General features: G+C 37.1%; 1 protein-coding gene across 3 annotated transcripts in view; it reads right to left on the bottom strand.

Annotated features, from left to right (window-relative positions):
* Window positions 1-11,976: 11,976 nt before the first annotated feature.
* STXBP6 (syntaxin binding protein 6) overlaps window positions 11,977-19,919 on the bottom strand; it is a gene marked incomplete at both ends in the record, with an annotated part of 91,846 nt that continues 83,903 nt past the window's right edge. For 2 of the 3 annotated variants that reach the window (XM_080344701.1, XM_080344703.1), the window contains 2 exons: window positions 11,977-12,000; window positions 16,304-16,461. In XM_080344701.1, the coding sequence (XP_080200827.1) occupies window positions 11,977-12,000; window positions 16,304-16,461 (182 nt within the window). The remainder of the gene's footprint in view (window positions 12,001-16,303; window positions 16,462-19,919) is intronic. The other variant, XM_080344702.1, reaches the window with a different exon arrangement.

The following is a 19,919-nucleotide window of genomic DNA, read 5'->3' as shown; positions in this document are numbered from 1 at the left end:
AAAAAATAATGCAGGCCATCAGGCTATGATGGTCTACGCTCTATCACAGTGTTGGAGTTTCTTCAATCACAGTGTGATGAGGATGCCAAATCTGCTTTCTGCAGCATAAAAGAACTTAGATTCATTTTTAAAAAGCCAGAGAAACAATGTCAAGATTTGTATGTAAATAACTTCAGTTCCAATACAAACATTTTTTGCAAACATAATGTGAGAAATGTATCAGCTAGAACAGTATATCAAACAAAAAGAGCCAATCTGAGGACATAGCAAGCCAATACCCAGGTCTTGCTTGCCAACATCCCGTCTTTTGCTCACAACCAGGTCTTAGCAATCACAGAACTGGTGTCTGAACTTTTTTTTTTCCCTATTGTTTGCTATGCTAGAACTGGTTGGAATTTAAACTCTATTACTATGCTTCTCTCTTCACCCAAAATGATAAAAAAATCTCGGAACCTCTCTGAACTTCTAATGTCAAAAGAGAAATTCTGAGCACAGCAACCCTAGCATTTTGAAATCTTTAGAGGCCTAGGATACAATCACATCATATTGTAAGCAGGAAAGTAGCTGAAGGGCTTCTGGTTAAATTCTTTTCTTTGTCCTCTATGGATCTTGCATGATTTCAATAACAGCAAGTTGAGCAAAACATAAAAGAAATGGATAGAAATGGTGCTAAATTTATCTTGATCTAGTTTTGACCAGGGCAGTTTTGACCACTTAAATTTGAGAAAAAACTTCTTCTCAGTAAGGGTGACAGAGCACTGGAACAGGCTGCCCAGGGGGGTTGTGGAGTCTCCTTCTCTGGAGACATTCAAAACCCACCTGGACATGTTCCTGTGCGACCTCACCTAGGCGTTCCTGCTCCAGCAGGGGGATTGGACTAGATGATCTTTTGAGGTCCCTTCCAATCCCAAACATACTGTGATACTGTGAGTCCTGGGCAGAGGGCAGAGTTCTTTCTTCTTTTTTCCTTTTCCATTCTTGTTGAGGTGCTATAATCACCTGTTATCGTCCAAGTTACAGACCCAGATGAGATCATATCACCATATCCAAGATGTTTTCTAAAGGACAGTACAGACCATACTCTTGAAGATATTGTTTCTCAGTCCAAAATACAGATCAAAGACACTCCCAAGATATTTTCAGGATGCAGGCAAATAAACCACTTCCAATCACTTATTGTATTTTTTCAATGACCACATGTTCATGGGACGTAGGGGTTGGCTGACAAATGTCAAGTTAAATATCTCTATGTACAATCTCAGTTTCTTTTGTGAGATATTCAGATACCATTTAGCTCAATAGTAATGACACTTTTCTTGGGAGTTTTTTCTTCTACATGATTCAAGTTCTGGCCTTTATGTTACTTGAAAAGTGTCATTAATATATATTTTAGCATTAGCTTTTTTTTTTTTTTTTAACCTGTTTCTCTCCCAAATACAATATTAGCAATTGTGTCTTTGAAACCAAGGTTATTTTGAGATTTGTCATAATGAACTTTCTTCCAAGAAACAATACCAACTCTGTTCTACTCTTTACCAGTTTGTCTAAGTCATGTGCCTTGTTTGTCAGTAGTGCAATGCTGTCAAATCAAGTTAATTGTAACTGTGCTGATACATGGCATTGTTTTCCTATTTCTAGCAACTGCATTTTTTGAAATAAGTTAAAATTCAAAGTTTCTTTTTTTTCTCTCTCTTTTTGTTTTGTTTTCTTTTTAATGGCCAGCCATAATTATTCTAACAGTCCTTTGTGTAACTTTGCCTAGCGTGTATCTATAGAAACTTACATAAACACCACATATATATATTTCTAAAGCTAGAGAAAATATCAGTGCAATGACTTGGGTAGTTAAAGAACACACTTCACAGAGCAGCTTGGATTGGCTTCTCAGTTGAAGGTCAGAGCTCTCATCTCCTTAAATGACATTCTGTACATCCTGATCAATCTGTCAGAACTCCTGCATGTGCCCTTCAGTGCTGAACAGAAGCAGAATTTAACAGAAAGCAGGTAATCAATAGTAGTTATGTGATGTAGCAAGGTGAGAAGACACATTATTTATGAAGGATGTTTAGGGAAAGATAGTTTATTGTCTCCTATATAGCCTGACCCGCTACCTCAGTTTAAAGAACAATTAATACAACATTGCAGTTCAGGCATATATCTGAAAGAGGAAACTAAATTCTGATGTAGAAACTGCTCTGTTTTTTGTACCTTGTTTTTTTTAAATTAGTAATGCATTAATTGTATTATAGTATTTCATGTGTTGTTCTTAAAGAGAAAGACTATTCAAAAGCACGTAAGGATTTTAGAGCTTTTCTCAATTAATCTTTGTATGACTAATATAGGCAAACAAAAATTATTTAATAGATAAGTACATTGATAACACAACCCACTATTTGAGAGTTAAAATTCACTAGCAAGAAAAGTCCCAGATGATTCATGTTTCTTGAAGACCATCTCTTGCTTCTTTTACAGCAAACCATTGTAACAGAGAAAAAAGAAAAAATCCTGTGCTAGTACAATTTGCAGAATGTTATCTGAAAAACTTTAGAAAACAATCCCCGTTATGTGAAGAAGACAGCAGAGCATAAGCTAAAACAGAAGTGATAATATAAAAAATTGTGTCTGAAGCAGAATGACCATAACATAAGAGGTGACAGCAACAATAGTAAAACTAGATGGTATGGTCATTAAAACTGGAGCCTGCTCAAATTTTCCTCCTTTTTTGCTACTAGTGACTTTCCTAACAGTTTGCACATTAAATGTGGGACTCAATGGAAAAACTGCTTTTTCAGAAATGTATAATGAATAGTACAACTGTTTAACATAGTTTAGGTGATTTTTAAAAGACCAAGATAATTATCACTGCTAGAACAGTATAACTGCTTATCAGTTTTAATTGCTTCAAGATACAACTGTAATGCTGTAAGAACTACATATATACAAATTCACATATACATTTATTCAGAAAAAGTAAAAAAAGATACTACAGCAGTTGTACTTTTGCCTTTTCACTTGGGTGATTGATGAGGACACTTCCCTCCTTTAGAACAAATACGCTTGCTTGAATTCATGACAGAAAAGCACTATGAAGAAAAATGCTGTGAACTGCTTCTTTATTTTCTGCAAATTCAGTATAATTACGCTATTACTAGCAACATATTTCAAGGACTAAAGTATCATGAGCTCTACTCTGCAGCTCCAGATATAATTTCTACTGCACAGGAACAAGAACTAGTTGACAAAGAACTCTGCTCTTCTTTGAGTCACTGTTTCTCAGACTAATTGTCGACTACTTAATTACTGAGATTTACAACTAAAAGTGACTTCTAAAAATCTCTTTCCCCTGATGAATAGAAAACAAACAAAAGCACAAAAGCTGAACTGACACAGTTGGAAAACTATAGAAGGGAAAAAATGCACACGTTCAATCTGACCTCATCAGTCAGATCTAAGTAGGGAGAAATACATTTTCTAACAGCAGTTTTATTAGCACATTCTTTACACCTTGCCTCACTAAACAGTGGAATCTGAACTAATGGTTGAGATCATGATAGTTAAGGATTTATTATTAAGTAGACAAATACCCTACGGTTTCAGAAATAATTTTCTAAGAAAATATTTTATTTTTTGACAGTTGTCTGGTTCAGGTGACCTCATCTTTCATCTTACAGTGGTATAAATAAAAAAACAGGGATATGGGATACAGAACTCAGAAAATTTAGGATTTTTATGTGAAAAGTGACTCATATTGTAGAGTCACATTACAAATTTAAAGTGTGATGTATTGGGGATATGTTTTGATTATTGCATGTGTATGTATAATAACATTTCTACATATACATTTTGTGTATCTGTGAATTGTTTTCCTTTCCATACAAAGCCATGAACAAGCACTAGCTGAGTGTAAATGAGACTTGTACAGTTCCCAGTCAGTTCCAACCTCCAGGGACAGTGCTTGAGAGATAAATGTTTACATTAAAAAAAACAGTTGTTATTTTCATAGAAAACTGTGAATACACAATGAGGGAGATGAGGATAAAAACCTGTCTAAAGTGAAAAAAAATGTAACCCCCAAAACAGAGGGTCCCTCATGCCAGTGTCATTGCAGTGTTGCTCTGTTTGCAAATCAATAAAGATGTAATTTATTGTAAATTGAAATGGACTCCAGTGACTGCAAGGATTAATGATCACAACAAATCGAACCAGTGCATGCATTGCCTTGTCTAACTCCATTGTGACCCAAAGTTATGTTGACCAAGAAACTGAATTTATAATTCTGCTAATTTTAAGTTGACATTAGGTTTCCAGATTTAACAACCATTACAATTAAGAAAGTACATTTCTTCATATATCTCTTCCTCAGATGCTCCAGAAAGCCTGAGAAATGTTTTTTTCTCTTACAACAAATCCACTGTGCTAATCTCTCATTTTTCAAATCTTAATCCTAGACCAGAAAGACCTATTATTTTTTTTTCTTCTTGCATTCCTTGCCTACAGCTGGTAAGATGTTCTATGGTGCTCACAGAAGTAATCTATTTCTCAGGTCCTACTTCCTGTAATTCACACTTTGAGACATAAGGAATATTAACTTTCCAACCTTTTCAAAGGAGCTCTAAATGACCCGATTTATGATGTTGGGTGGGAGAGTCTTAATCTCTTTGGTCTGTCAAGACTGAAGGAAAATCTGCTGTGCCACACATCCCACCTTCTCTTTTCCCTGGTTATCTCTAAAGAGCTTAAAAGTGTGTGGCTCACTTCCATCCTACAAGGCCAGGTTTTGTTCTTCCAGAGGCATACAGAGGGAAAGCAAGAGAGGAGAAGGGAAACTTGTTATCTAACACAAGGCATATATCCAAGCTAATGTTCCACTCCAGAAACTGAAATCTCAGATCTAGAGGTATCCTTGACCACAAGTCAATTTTAACTATCAGGCTAAGAACAATACAACAACAATACTACAACAATAATGAATTTCACGAGAGAATCTGTACTCTATTGGTAATTTTCAACATTTAAGAGCCCAAATTCTTAAATTGAAAGTTAGTTTCTATATCATTGAATGTAACTTGCAAGATTATGTAAAGGACCATCATCACTTGTTCTCACTGCATGACTCCCATACTGGGTGTCATACATGGCTGGTGCTAAGTTTTGTTTCCAAAAGTACTTCTCATCCTATTCCATGTTGATCTTTTGCAATACAGTCTCTTTCACTTCAGCTGACAATTCCAATGCTCAATTTCTAAATTTCAGAAGCAAGGATGGGGAAGACTTTGAAGAGCTTTTTAATTTCATTCAGCTGAGTGAAGAAAACAGCTCAACTTAGGCTGCCCGAAATACAGTTTGCAGGATGAATTCCTATAGCAAATACCATGGCAGAATATTTTGGATGCTTTATTAGGATTTATCTTCTTTTCCTTGAATTACTTCATGCTTTTAGGAGGAGACTCCATGTGTTTCAAAAGGGCAGCTTAACAAAAGCTGGCACAGACAAGGCACTCTGTGGGGCTCTGACACAGAGATGCTTTTGTCCTTTACACTAGACCAGAGAATGTCAAAGAACTGTCTGAGCACAAGGCAACAGACATTTTTTCCTCATAGCTGCTGAAGCCTTTGTCAAAAGGCAGACAAACACAGCGTTACCCAAAATAACTTAAAAACTGGGTTCTTCCATTGCATTGATACAAATGCATTCGGCTTGAAAGCTGACAGCTTCTTGCAGTCCTTGTAAAGTCCAAGTAGAGAAGCAAGGAGATATATTATGCAACATCAGATTGGGCTTCGCAGGCACTGTATACTGTACATCGTGAAAGATACCATATTGCTAAAGCGGGAAGGTAAAAAAAATGTCAGAAGCCTACTTTTGTTTCTGATGCTTTTAACAAAACAATAAATTAAAAATGTTTCCGTTATGATCCTGATATTTTCTACTAGGAATGAAGAGATTTAGGGTTTATATTCTCAGACCTCCATTCTATTCTTGCCCATTAATTTACTGTAAATTGCTTACTTCTATGCCTTAGTTTATACCTGTATGAAAGAAATTTGATATTCCTCTTTGTATTCTTATGGAAGGGTGAAGAATACTACATTCAAGACAGATACTTTGCATTATGACAGGTTCAGCATAGACTTTGGAGAAAAATGTTTAGCAAAATTAAGGAAGACTAGGCTGGTGATCTAGCACTATGAATTTCTATTAAATCTTCTCTCAAATCCTTTCAGATATGCTGAAAAACCTTCACTAAAACTTTGCCGTTGTGACGTGAAATATCTTCATTTTATGTGCAGTGCACATCTACATCTTCATCAACAAACAGTAAGAAACTTCAGCTGATAAATAATGCAACAGGAGCTGTTCAAAGTGTAAGGGCCAAAGATCATACTTCATGTTGGCCTTAAAAATCCCGAGAGCTTAACTGTGGAACGATGTCTTATGATGATGGACTTGTGAGTAATAAGAGCAAACACATGATACCAACCATGAAACGACTGTACAGAAGTGGGAACTAGGAAAGACAGTTGGCGTAGTAAGGAAAGCCATAAACAAACTTGCACATGTACCATGCCAGGCAGAGAGAGAGAAAAGGATTGTATGAAGCATACCCAGCCAATGAACATGAACACATAACCTCTTCCTTCCCACTTACTTTTCCACTTCCAGTGCCATTGCAGGCAATGTCATACAGAATAGAGACTTCAGGAAAAAAGGATTTTAATGTAACACTTCCTAAGTTGAGGTAATTAGCAATAGCAAACAGTTAATGATGCTTTCGTCATGAAGCATCCTCATGCTAAGAGCAACGAGACCTTGCCTGGCAGATAAATGGTACCTTTCTCAGCCAGCTGTCTAACAAATGATCCTATATGTACACCTATTATTTAAGTCAGAAACTGGCAGCTCTGCAATTGTTCATGGCCTCAGTGAAGAACAGAACCTGTCGTGTAGTTTGAGTGCTTTAACAGACCTGGCTTCAGCTTGTTTGAAATGCCGAACAGCTGCACTTGGGGAAGTGACAGAACAGGTAAGGTAGAAAAACCAAGGGTACTCAGTGGGTTTAAGCCCCCTCAGGACTATCCTGAAGAAATTTTACTAGAATTTGCTGCTAAATTTGTAGATGATTCCCTACCCATTTGTGAGAAAACACTCATGGCAAGCGCTCCACCACTGCTGTCCTCTTCCCTGGGAGCTGCATTATCACAGGGCTCACTTTCACGTTTCTTTTTTACTTAATACTTGGCCTTAACACTGATAACCTGCCATGTTACTATGTTTCTGCGTAACAGGATCCTTACGCACAGTTTAGAGTTGTTCAGGCATTGCGAAAATGAATAGCAAATTACTTTTTTGTCTTGTAATTCCTTGTCAACCTTTACCAAAGCTAGTCACCATCACGTTTATTATGTATTAAGAAATACTATCACAATTTGGATGGCACGAGGTGACAACAGGCAAAAAGATGTAATAACTCAAATGATAATAAAAAAGTATAATTGCAACATACATATGTTACCATAAGTGCTTCCAGATGATGTACAAACCAAGCCAAAAAAAATATGCTATGAAATGGATGCTGAGGTTTCATCATTGTTGGAAAAATTAATATTTATATAAGTTCATGTCGTTAACCTTCTGGTAGCTGACCACTTCCATAAGGAACAATAATTGTGAAAAAAAATAAAGCAATTTTTATCCTGAGACATTGCAATCTTTAGTGAGTACTGTGTAGGTCTACTGATCTTCTCACTACTTGAAGTAGTGATATTGTCACTTGCAGCTGAAGGTGATGGGCTTCTTAGTTTCATTTTCTCAATCAAATGTTAGGCCTTCAGGAGTTTGACCGCAACAAGATTCTCCAACAGACTGAACACACTAGCGTATATTTTATTTATAAATCCTAATAGATTGAATCAGTAAACATTCACGTTTGAACCTCTTCCATGACTCAAAGATCATTAAAAAAACCCCCATCATCTTTATCATAAATTATAGACAGCAGATTAGGCTGATGATTTATGAAAATCGCAAGATTAAAATAAAAATGCCAATGTGGTGAAATTGATCCAAAAAAATGCTCAGAAAATGAACCAAACATTTTCTGTTCTTACAGGGTAAATGTACAATACCAATGGAAAAAAAGTGCCAAAGTGTTATGCATAAACTACAAGAAAACGCTGTTCTAATCAAGTTAACTTCTGATCCACCAGAAATCTGTTTCTTTTACTAAGAGTTTCATGCAGTTTGGGCACTGGACATGTATGGCATTCAATGTCAAATGGATGACATGCATTCTAGTAAGATTTACCTAGTAACTAAAGTAATTTAACCAGTTGACAACAGATTAGGATTTTGGGGAACAGGTTTAAGCCTGAAAAAAGAGATGGCAACAAAGTAATTTCATATTCCATATGATTCTGCAAGGAGGCCTCATTTGAACATAAGGGATTGCTTCACTGTGTGTAGAAGAATTTTACCTTTATAGTTTTATTCCCATAGGGTAATTAAAATTGTTTTTGCTTTGATTATAAAGTATCAACACAATTAGATGGCTAAAAGAGTACAATAATGATTGGAAAATATGAATTTCATAGCAAATTGAAAACAAATTAACACAGAAGTTGTTTTCAACCCATACAACCTTTAGGCAGGACACTAATTAAACCTGTGTTAACTGTTGTCTGGAATCTGCCTGGACATTAAATCCTTCAACCTAGTTCCCATTACTTTTTTTTTTAATAGTATTCTTTCTAGAGAAAGTTTTCATCACTACAGTGGAAACTAATTTTTAATTGAGTTTTGCTAGAGTGAAATATAAAAATGTGATTTAAAAATCATTTATATTTTGAACAGACAACTCAAATAATCCAAGGACAATTTTCATCACAGTTAAAGTATTTAATGACAAAATCAGGGTTTCCAGTAGTGACTCAAGAGAGCAGGTCCCACTTTTTTTTCCCCCAGAATGGCACAAAATTTCTACATCTTTGAGAACTTTCGAGGAATTGGTTACAATAGATACCAGCGAGTGTTACAATTTTGGCGTAACATGGCAAAACCTACCTACCTTTAAGATCACTTTTTAGATAGCACATTTTTGTTAATATTTCACATAATGCACAACTTTTGCTAGACACAAAAGTAGCCTTTTAAGACAGAGTTTGCAGTACAGTATTCAAGTCTAACAATACATTATTTTTATTCTTTGCAGAACTTTAAAAAGATAAAGAAACTATGGATGTTGTTACAATTTACAAATACATTCCTTCATACGAAACATTGACCTGAATTATAGTATATGTTATGTACATGACTATCTAATAATAATAGGTTGTACATACTACAAGCTAAGTTCCAGAAGAAATTACAATGCTATAAGATATACCTTTGGATAGACATTTATACACCTCTGATTTTTTTTTTTTTCTAAAATCTACCAAAACTTGTAGTTTAATGAACAGCAAGAACAAAGTAAACACATCGACAAACTGAATTTCCTTCTTTCGATAACACTAGGTGATTTAGAATTCCCACAGTAAGTAGCTTTTCATGGTTGGATAAAATCCTGAGTTATGATACATAACACAACACACTTAACTGGAGAATATAAAAGAATGCTGAAAAACTGTCAGTGAGACTGAAGTAACGTTATAGAACAGTTCAACTCACAAAAGGTCTGGAACTTAGCAGTGCAACTGTGACCTTGTCCTGTCCAGCTGATATTCATGTAAACACCTGAAAACCTATGACTTTTTATCTGAATTTAGACAACTCATTCTTTTCAGGTTTATCTGATCTGGGCTTTAGACATTTCTTCTAAATTATTGACAAGCTTAGAAGGCCAGCTAGATGGCAGCAGTTCAAAACCTATTCCTTCTTTCTCTCAAGAGAAAGACTTGTGAGGCCAGCAGCAGAATACAGTTAAAAAGGTAGGAGTAGAAAAGATGATGACAGAATACAGCTATGTGGTCAAAAATGTACTCTCTGACTTGATTTCTAATGCAGCTATTTTTAAAAAATAGCCTAAACATTTTGTCTCTAGCAGTTTAATTTCTAATGAGGGACTGTCTTCCTGGTTAATTTGCAGAAATACCATAGTTGTTACAATAGCCCGCAGAAAGCCACTGTTGTTTCCTGGGCATGGATTAATTGTATGTAGCCCAATGGAATGTTCAGAACTCATGTCGTTAATGAGCCTGTTCTGATTTATAACAGATGTGGCCCGTTGTTGATGCTGGATGCAGTAACTGTTAGAGCTGATGCTAAATAGATCTAAATGATCGTATGGTACTACACAGATGACAAATATACCCCTTCTCTCAATTCCCAGTGTGATATTAAATAAAAAGCTTCATACAAAACAAATTTGAATTGCAGGAAAAAAACCCAGATGTAATGTCTGAATGGAATCACTTAACTAGACAGTGCCCTTAGTTCAAAAGTGAATGCCAAGCATCTTTCTCTACAGAGTGAATATTTCTAAGAGATCTTCAGTTACTTCAGCTTGCAGTAACTAAAATATTCTCAATTACTACAAAAGCTTTTATCCGTCTTGCAAACACTGCTCTGAGGATTTTAGGCTGTTTAGTGTCATTAATAATGCAAAAATCTTATTCTACACTGAAAATGAAAATTACATTACATTCATATAATGTCAGCTTTCTGTTTTTTCGGTAAGATGAGGACAAAAATTAAGAGCAGGCATCTTTGGAAGATGAAGGCTGAAACTTCTAGGATTTCTGTATCCGGCTTACTGGTTTAAAATAAAAAGTGCAGCATCTTTTTTTTTTTTATTTTTTTTTTCCTTCATTCTAGAATCATATTAGAATATCTTAAAAAAGAAAACAGCTGTGAAGAAAAAGAGTAACCTACTTATTTTTGTGAGGGAATACAGTGCACATATTGCATATACTGAACACAGAATGAAGTAGAGTCACCCTTCCAGTGACAATATATATTGAAAACTAAGACCCAAACTATAAATTATGATTCTGGTGTACCAAGACATGCTTTTTGAAAGCCTCTGTTTTAAAAATCAGATGACTAGCTAAAAAATAAAGTCATTCTAATCAGACAAATTTCTGAAGTGTTCCCAAAAATTCTTTCTGTAGAATTTATGAAAAACAGACAACATGAAAAATAGTGCATTCTCATTTTCCCAGGCCCTTGCATTCTCATTTACATAGGCCTTTAACCACGGAATCACAGGCAAAAAGAAAAGAAAATGTTATTTTATACCAGATTGCTAAATTCTAGATTGTGTTTGAGGCACAGCTATACGTGTATGGATGTGAAAATTACTTTTATCCTCAGTTTTGTAAACTCAAGCATACATGCTGTAGGTTTCATTATACTATTTAAATGATCAGTCTGGAAGAGAAAATAGGCATATTCAAAATGCAGCACTGGTAACAGATTCCCCTATGGAATTCAGATATGCACTTTGAATGCTGGTGATGGCACATGCAAAACTTCCTACGTTGGGCAGAAAAAACAAGTTTTTCCATTTCCCAGGACAAAGCAGCCTATTCTCCACTGTAATTACAACCACAGGTGTTTAATTCCAACATTCACATTCTGCCGATGCTACATAAAATGAAGAAAAGTATACCCCCCTTCTTTGGATTTTATTTCCACACAACCAGTTAACTCATTTTCTGTACAGCTGGGGAAGAATATTACTATTTTAATCCCGATCAGTTTGTCATTTGGTCCATTTCCCCTGTTTGCTTTGACTCCTGTAACAACTGAAATACAGATAGAAAGTACTGCAGGACTGTGTAGCAGTATTACAAAAGAGCAACAAAAGTAAGTCAAAAAGGTAGAAATGCAACACTTTTTCCTGCATAGAAACTGAAAGAATGCATCTCCACTGAACTGGAAGAAAAAAAATACACAGAAGTCTAGACCTCCTGTAAAAATTGCTGAATGTAGCCTTTTCAGTTTCTCTTGGGAAAATTTCAGCTTTGGGCAGTATCTCAGCATTTGTGCTTCATGGCAAGCTGAAAAAGAAACAAAAAATGAATTAAAGAGAGATCACATGTAACGATAGCTATATCAAACTAATGAGGTTAGTCTGGATCAGAAGAGTTTGCAAACTGAATTATCAAAAAGATGCCTTAAATTCCTAATTTCCTTGCACACAGTTACGCAGTTGTTCCCTTTACTGTGACAGACAGTCAAAGTCTCCTCTCGGTATCCTGAGGAGGCAGCTTTATCTGCTTCATAGCTGCGTTTCCCCACGTTCTGGTATTTTGGTACCTATGAGGAGGGCTAGACCAAGACACTAGAAACAGAGACATACTTTTAGACCTAGTGATTTGGATTGTTAAATACAATCAGAAATTCTAGACAAGTAATTTAAAACACCTGTTCAGCAGCTCTGCCACTACATAATGATGAAAAATTAAGGACTGATTGCCTTTCTGCCTCTGTGATTACTGATTATTTAAATTTCAAATAATCCAAAAATTGACTTAAAACTGGGAATGAGAGGGAGAAGAAAGAACTAAAGTAGTTAAATACTGTATAAAAAGTACAGACAAACTGACTTTCCCAAACAAAGCAGGGAACTTATTTTTAGGTTGTGTATAATAAAGAAATGATATCTGTAGATAACAGCATGCTAACAAAGATGAAATGAGTAAATCCTCTAGGAAGTAACCTAGATAGCAGGAACTGGTTGGGCGAGTTAACATTTCCTCATTTGCTGCCAGTGAAATGAGGACCAATAAATGACTCAAATTTAATCGACATAAGCCTTTGATACTCAAGAACTTGGTCATAAATATGCCATTTTAAAAATTACGATTTGTAGAGATAAACTGGAAGGGCACTTCGGCATGAAAGAACTCCAAACAGCACTTTTCTTTCTCCTCTCAAATGACAAGATATTTTTCAGTAAAATCTCTCTTTAGCAGCCAACTCCAACAAGTTTTTATTCTATAGAATCCATAACTCTGAGCTCTTATGCAGTCACAAACATGGAGAAGGAATTTTTTAGAGGCAAACAAAGAAGGTGGAGAAGATGTAATAAGGAGGATTTGATAGATACCCTCAACTAAGTTCCAGCCTTGACACAACTAAATAGAGCTATATGCTTTCATTCAATAAACTCTGATAACCAAAACAGAATCACTCTGTGATTGCTACTGTTTCTGGAGCAAAACAAGTGGCAGTGGTTTCCTGACCCTGCCCCATCAGGTGACTAAGGTGTTTTTTAAAGATGGTAGAACCTGACATATAGCTGAAGTAGAATTATAGAACCATTTAGACTGGAAAAGATCTTTAAGATCATCTGAGTCCAACTGTAAACCTAACAATGCCAAGTTCACCACTAAACCATGTCCCTAAGCACCACATCTACATGCCTTTTAAACACCTCCAGGGATGGTGACTCCACCACTTCCTTGGGCAGCCTGTTCCAACACCTGACAACCCTTTCCATTAAGAATTTTTCCCTAATATCCAAACTAATTCTCCCCTGGCACCATCTGAGGCCAGTTTCTCTCATCCTATCTCTTGATACTTGGGAGAAGAGACCAACACCCTCCATGCTACAATCTCCTTTTGGGTAGTTGTAGTGAGTGGATAAGGTCTCCCCTCAGCCTCCCTTTCTCCAGGCTAAACAGCCCCAGTTCCCTCAGCCAGCCCTCACAAGTGCTCCAGAACCCCTTGTGCTCTAGGCCCCTCACCAGCTTCAATGCCCTTCTCTGAACTCTTTCCAGCAACTCAATGTCTTTCCTGTAGCGAGGGACCCAAAACTGAACACAGGATTCAAGGTGCGGCCTCACCAGTACAGAGGACAGGGGGATAATCACTTCCCTGATCCTGCTGCTCACACTATTCCTGATACAAGCCAAGATGCTGTTGGCCTTTTGGCCACCTCGGCACACCGCTGGCTCATGTTCAGCCAGTTGTCAATCAACACCCCCAGATCCTTTTCTGCCAAGCAGCTTTCCAGACATGCTTTCCCGAGCCTGTAGTGCTGCCACAACTCTTTTTATGCCCAGCCACAGTTTTTTACCCGGCAACAAGTACATACATCCAAGCCATGAGCAGCTAGCTTCTCCAGGAGGATGCAGTGTCAAAGGCTTTACTAAAGTGTTGGCAGACAACATCCACAGCCTTTCCCTCATCCACTGAGCAAGTCAGTTTGTCATAGAAGGAGATCAGATTAGTCAAGCAGGACTTGCCTTTCATAAACCAACGCCAACTGGGCCCGATCGCCTGACTCTCCTGTACATGCTGTGTGATGGCACTCAGGATGATCTGGTCCATGATATTCCCTGGCACTGAGGTCAGACTGACAGGCCTATAATTCCCCAGATGCTTCTTCTGGCCCTTCTACTGTAGATAGGTGTCACATCTGTTAACCTCCAGGCAACTGGGACCTCCCTGGTCCTCTTGAACCTAATAGATTCCCAGGTGGCTTCCCTATATATTTTTGTGAGATAACAGTAGAAGAATTGCAGAACTACTGCACTTCTAAGATATAAGTCAAGATTTGGGGCACCAAGGCAAAAAAAATTGCAAGAAAAAAATGTAAACCCCATTTTACTATATTTTCCTTATAATCTTTGAGATGACAATTATTCTTTTGCAGTCCTCTAAGAACCAAACTATATTTTGTTTTCTTCAAACACAAAGATGTTGTTTTCCTGTTAAAAAGACAAAACCCAGGCATTTATTACAAATCCTTCAGTAGCACACACTGCAAGACTTTCACTCTCCTGTTTCAGGCAGCTAGTTAATTGGGATAGCTTCAACAGCACATGGCCTTACGCTCATCTGAGGAATCTCGTAAGCTGTAGAACTACACTGGCAGGAAGGTTTCATAAATCTCAACCCAGCACACAGTCCAAATGGAGCCTATCCTTCTCTATTTTGCATCATTTTGACATTTGTTGCAGAAACTGTTCTCATCACTGCCACAGAGACATGTAAACTCAAATGATGATGTACAAAATCTTGATTTTTTCACATATTTTTAATTTGAATAACAAAATAAGAGACTTGTATTATGGATGGGTTTAGCTTTTCCTCCAATCCTGGTGTATTTCCCTCCAATTTTGTTTCGAATTATTGCATCAGGATTTTGTACACTTTCATTTCTAAATATGGTACAGCACAGGCTGCCAAAGATGGTATTTTTATTACAATACTTCATTCTTTAATCCCGAGATTTTTAAAATAAGATTTTCCTAATAGAACCTGTTGAAAAGATTTGTTTCCATTTACAGCATGTTTTCATCTGTGGAACTGCTGTTCTGCACATGTGGAAGATAAAAGGGCAACAGACACTAATGAAACCTATTCAAATCTTAACCAAGATTCATAGCAGCCCAAATACCAGAGGCATTTTTCACTTTTGAACTTGCTACCAAGCACTCTACTCTAAAGCAGCAAACCTTTTACCACCAAAGCTAAAGTCGTGGTAGCTGCTGTTTAAGCTTGGCATAGTTATCATCACTGGGGGAAGGGTCATTAAGCTGAACCATGCTAATCTAAATGGACCACAAATTGGAGAATCATCCCAGCAAATATTAAAATAAATTGTTTTGTGACATTTTAAAGACTACATAAGACAGAGGCTTGTATAGAACATCAAGATATCAATCCAGGATTTCCGTTGTTAATGATGTAGCCAGGCATTTTTTGGTATACGCATGATAACGCCTAGCACATGTGCTAAGCAGCAAAACTATCAAACTTGCATGCTAAAATGGCTGTTGATGTTCAGAAAACATCTACCTTTTTTTGAAAAGTATTTTCTCTGATGAGGATGTGTTACACAGCCACCAAATTGAATGCTGTAGATGCCTAGATTTTTTTTGTCACAGAGATGGAAGCTCAGCACTATTCTGCAGTTGCACAAGCAACAGGCACAGTACTATCAATACCTTCCACACATTCCTGAGAGGGAAAAATTCCTTAAAATCCCCATAAATAACATTTCCAGAATTAAAAAAATACATCTTCAGAAAAATACAGTTGCAGACCTATGACTACTTAGCAGAGAGTATTAACAGTAATTTCACTGTACTGCTGCACAAAATACAAGGAATAGTACCAAACAGTAGTGGGAAGATGGATGATGAAGGTAGGTAGGTACTGGAAATCCAGCAAACCTTAGATCTATGCACAGAAATTACAAACCAGAAATCTGCCACGTGAGGAACAGAATCAAGGACAATAGGAGCTGTTTATAAACAGTGACTGACTGTAATTCTTTCTAGAGCTTCCTCAAAACAAAGGATAGTGTGAATTTTATCTACTGAGAGCCTTAGCCTATCAAAATCTTACCTTGTGTGCAGTTTCTGCAAACTGCTGAGCACTGTTTTTCAGCTCCTCTGTCTTCTCTTCTGCTCGACCTAGCCGTTCACCACGCTCATTCAAAGCTTGACTTGCCTTCTGTACTGCACTTGTCACACTGTCTGCTGCTGAATGGAGTATGCTATTTCCTGCAATATGAAAAGAAACTGTTAGAACACTCAAATATATATAAGCTTTATATTAAATACAATTATTTTCATTTATAATGTTCTAGACCTGATATGTTATTTGCTATTTTACCATCTAGTTGCACTTTGATTAATGGGATAAGTTATTGTTTTCTCACTCAAGTCATATTATTAACAAATTATAAACAAGTACTCTACAGCAACATAATAGCAGGAAGTAGTGGACATAACTTAGCTATGTATTACTTTTTAAGCCTTATACTGATACATCATTTCAGGAAGCTATTCTATTAAACCAATGAAACCATTCACAAGTGCACATAGCTTCTTCACAATGCTCTCATGTTAATATAGATGAACTTTCTTTGGAAGTTGCACTATTTCTCTAGAAGGTAAAAGACTGACACCACAGGACATGTCTGTACAGATTCACTATTTTTTTCCATATTTGTGGCAGAATGCAAAATCCCCTCTCTCCTCCTCCCTTCCTTCGATATGGAAGGGGCAGACACATCTCCCTCTCTCTCTGCTGCTTGAGGCCAACAGCTTCTTTTATTTGATCCCAGAGCCTGCTGGCCAGGGTCGTTAAGAGAGAGGAGAAGGGAGCGAAGAGGTGCCAAGGAGTCGCTGGGCACCCACGGCCAGTGTGGGGGATGCTTGGAAGCTTCAGGGGCACCCCACAGCCAGAGTATGGGTGCAGAGAAGCTTCTGGAATGCCTACAGTCAGATCTGATCAGGCTATATAAAATGGGATTCTCGTTGAGGCTCCACCCTTTTTGCGTGGACCTCTTGGAGCATGAGCGAGATGCTGCCACCGAGAGCCCTCCCAGGACAGGGACGCCGTTTGCCTCATCTCCACATGTAGGTGAGTGCTTACTCCGTGCTTCAATATAAGCACGTGTATTTCTTTAATTCCTCGCAGGATTGCGAGTGCTTACTCTGTGCTTCAACATTAGCACGTGTATTTTCTTTAATAATTCCTTGTCAGATTCAGGCAAGTGTATACTTTTCCCAGACTCAGGGATGGCTCTGGCACTGTTTTTGGTGAACCATGTGTATGCACACTGTGATCTCTAGTGGTACTAGTTATTGCACCTTTAATAATTACCTCAGCTGATACTCGAACCTCTATTCAAGTCACTTTGGAGAGCTAAAACCCCATTTTCCACTGGTCAAACTGCTGTACTTTTTTTTACCAAATAAAAGTTGGTTTTGGACCCTGTAGTCCCCTAACTAACTTCAGGGTGCCTCCGTGACAATATTATAATAAGATTTCATGTACAAGTGCACCTCAAACACTATTACTACAGTTATTTTATGCTGCTCTGATTTATCTACCTTTGACCATTCTCCATATGGAGTACCAGCCATGTTTCATGTGACAGCATACTTTATTTAAATTGCAGTATTTAAAGTCCTAGTAAGGCTCAATATCTTGTAACCCTTTAGCTTTACCATCCAAATCAACCAATCAGCTTCACTGTTTCTTCTCTGGTGTCTCTTCTAGATGTAGTATTTTCTTCAAGTTTTCAACACAACTGCATTTTCCTCATCATTCATCCCTATTAAATGCTTATTCTTTTCAGTATTCCCTTCTATACCATTTCTCAAGAGAAGAGATTATCCTCCTTTTGGAACGAACTGCTGATGGGTGCTTAAAATATGAATGACAGTACGAACTGAAAACTCTTCAGAGAAAGTTATATGTTATCACTATGAACTGGTACATATTAAAATGCCTGTAGGACAAAAAAACCCAATATTTTGTCCTATCCTTTAATCTTTTTTAGCAAAGGGACTAGTAAAAGTTCAGCTTTTTGCAACACAGTAGTCCCTTGGTGTCTTCCACAAGCTTTAAAACTTAATCTAGCTTACAGGGAATGTGTTATCTAGGAATTTCTTGCCTAGATACATAGAAAGGCACTGTGAGGAACCAGAAAGCCAATACAGAAGGAGCATTAACCACCAGGCGCATTGCCGCTGCCAGGTTTCTAAGCTGCCCCAAATACTGTAATTGCACAGAGCCTTTTTGCACAGCATTAAAACCAAATGTATAATACTTTTAAATGAATTAGGCTGATAAAGGTACAAAACTAGTTCAACATACGAAGCTCAACTGAGCACTAGAGCAAATCTGTTACAACAAAGTTTGCAGTTCTTATGGACACACAAAGACAACACGAACCTACCGCTTTTATCCTTAATCTGAAAAGTGTGTCTACTTCAAAAATATTGCCAGGTTAAAAAATAAAACCCGAACATTAATTTGAGGGTTATTTCGCTATTAGTTTCACAAGAAGAACAAAAGACCCATTCATACACCATTTACAGATAATACTCCTTTCACTAGAAACAGCAAACAATCAATGAAGAGTGAAACTGAAGGTTGTGCCAAGTAGCCTGTGGAACAACAGGACAAGCTGCACATGCAAGAACACTTGAGATAAAAAATTGCCTTAGAAGTTTATTAAACTAAAACACAACTGGTATCAAGCTATGGAGGTGGGGGAGGGACCCAAGAACCTACACACTGTGACTCACATATGATGAGTCAATGTAAGAAATACCAAGCAAAGAACATCCTGGCCCTCTTTTATACCAATATTGTTACATTTTTCACATCAGTAATTAAAAATAACAGATGTATAAGGATATGAAACAGCTACAGGTTTGGATTTTTCTATTGCTGCATGGAACAAAGAGGCTGCATTTAAAAAGGGAAAATAGGAAAATAACAATTGGCATTAATGTTTAAAAGATGAATATCTGATAACACTGTGAGCTGGAATTTGCAGAGACAGAAACAAAACTTTATCTTTTCAAGTGGTCTCTCTTCAAGACACTGAGGAGTTCAATAATAAAACCAAGTAACTTCAAACATTGTATTCTTTCTTACTTCAAGATTTTTCAGTCAATTGTTACTTTGTTCATGATTGGCTCATTTAAAACCAGTTCTTGGGAGATTATTTTGGCTTCTGTTCAGGTAGCTTTTCCTATAAGCACATGAACTGGCCAACGTGTCACTGGAAATAGTTTCCCTTTTTTTGGTGGTGTGATCTAACAGCTCTAACCTCTTGTATAAATAAGAGTTAGTTTTCTAGGATAAGAGTTTTAAAAGCTCTCAACACTGCATTAACTCTGTTGTTGCTTTACAGGATCACAAAACTTCTGCTGAGTTCAAGTGAAGCAGGGCACATGGAGAGCTTTATAAAACTAAGCATCTTCTGAAGTCAAAACATGCTAGGGAGTAGAACACATTGCTGACCTTCTTTCAATGTCAGTAGGAAATCGCAGAATAAAAATATTCTGTATTTTTGTATTCCTGAAACTATCAGGATTTGTGGTCAAAGATTGATATCTATTTCTCCACAGCACAGAAGAAAGAACTTGGAAGCTGCGCACAATGATAGTAATTGTTTTTCTCTCTAGCAAATACTGAATTGTGTTCTCTCCAGGTA

The sequence above is a fragment of the Nesoenas mayeri genome (assembly GCF_963082525.1).
Source record: "Nesoenas mayeri genome assembly, chromosome: 5".
Taxonomy (NCBI): domain Eukaryota; kingdom Metazoa; phylum Chordata; class Aves; order Columbiformes; family Columbidae; genus Nesoenas; species Nesoenas mayeri.
The sequence above is the reverse complement of the archived record's forward strand: the minus strand, read 5'-3'. Positions and strand labels throughout refer to the sequence as shown.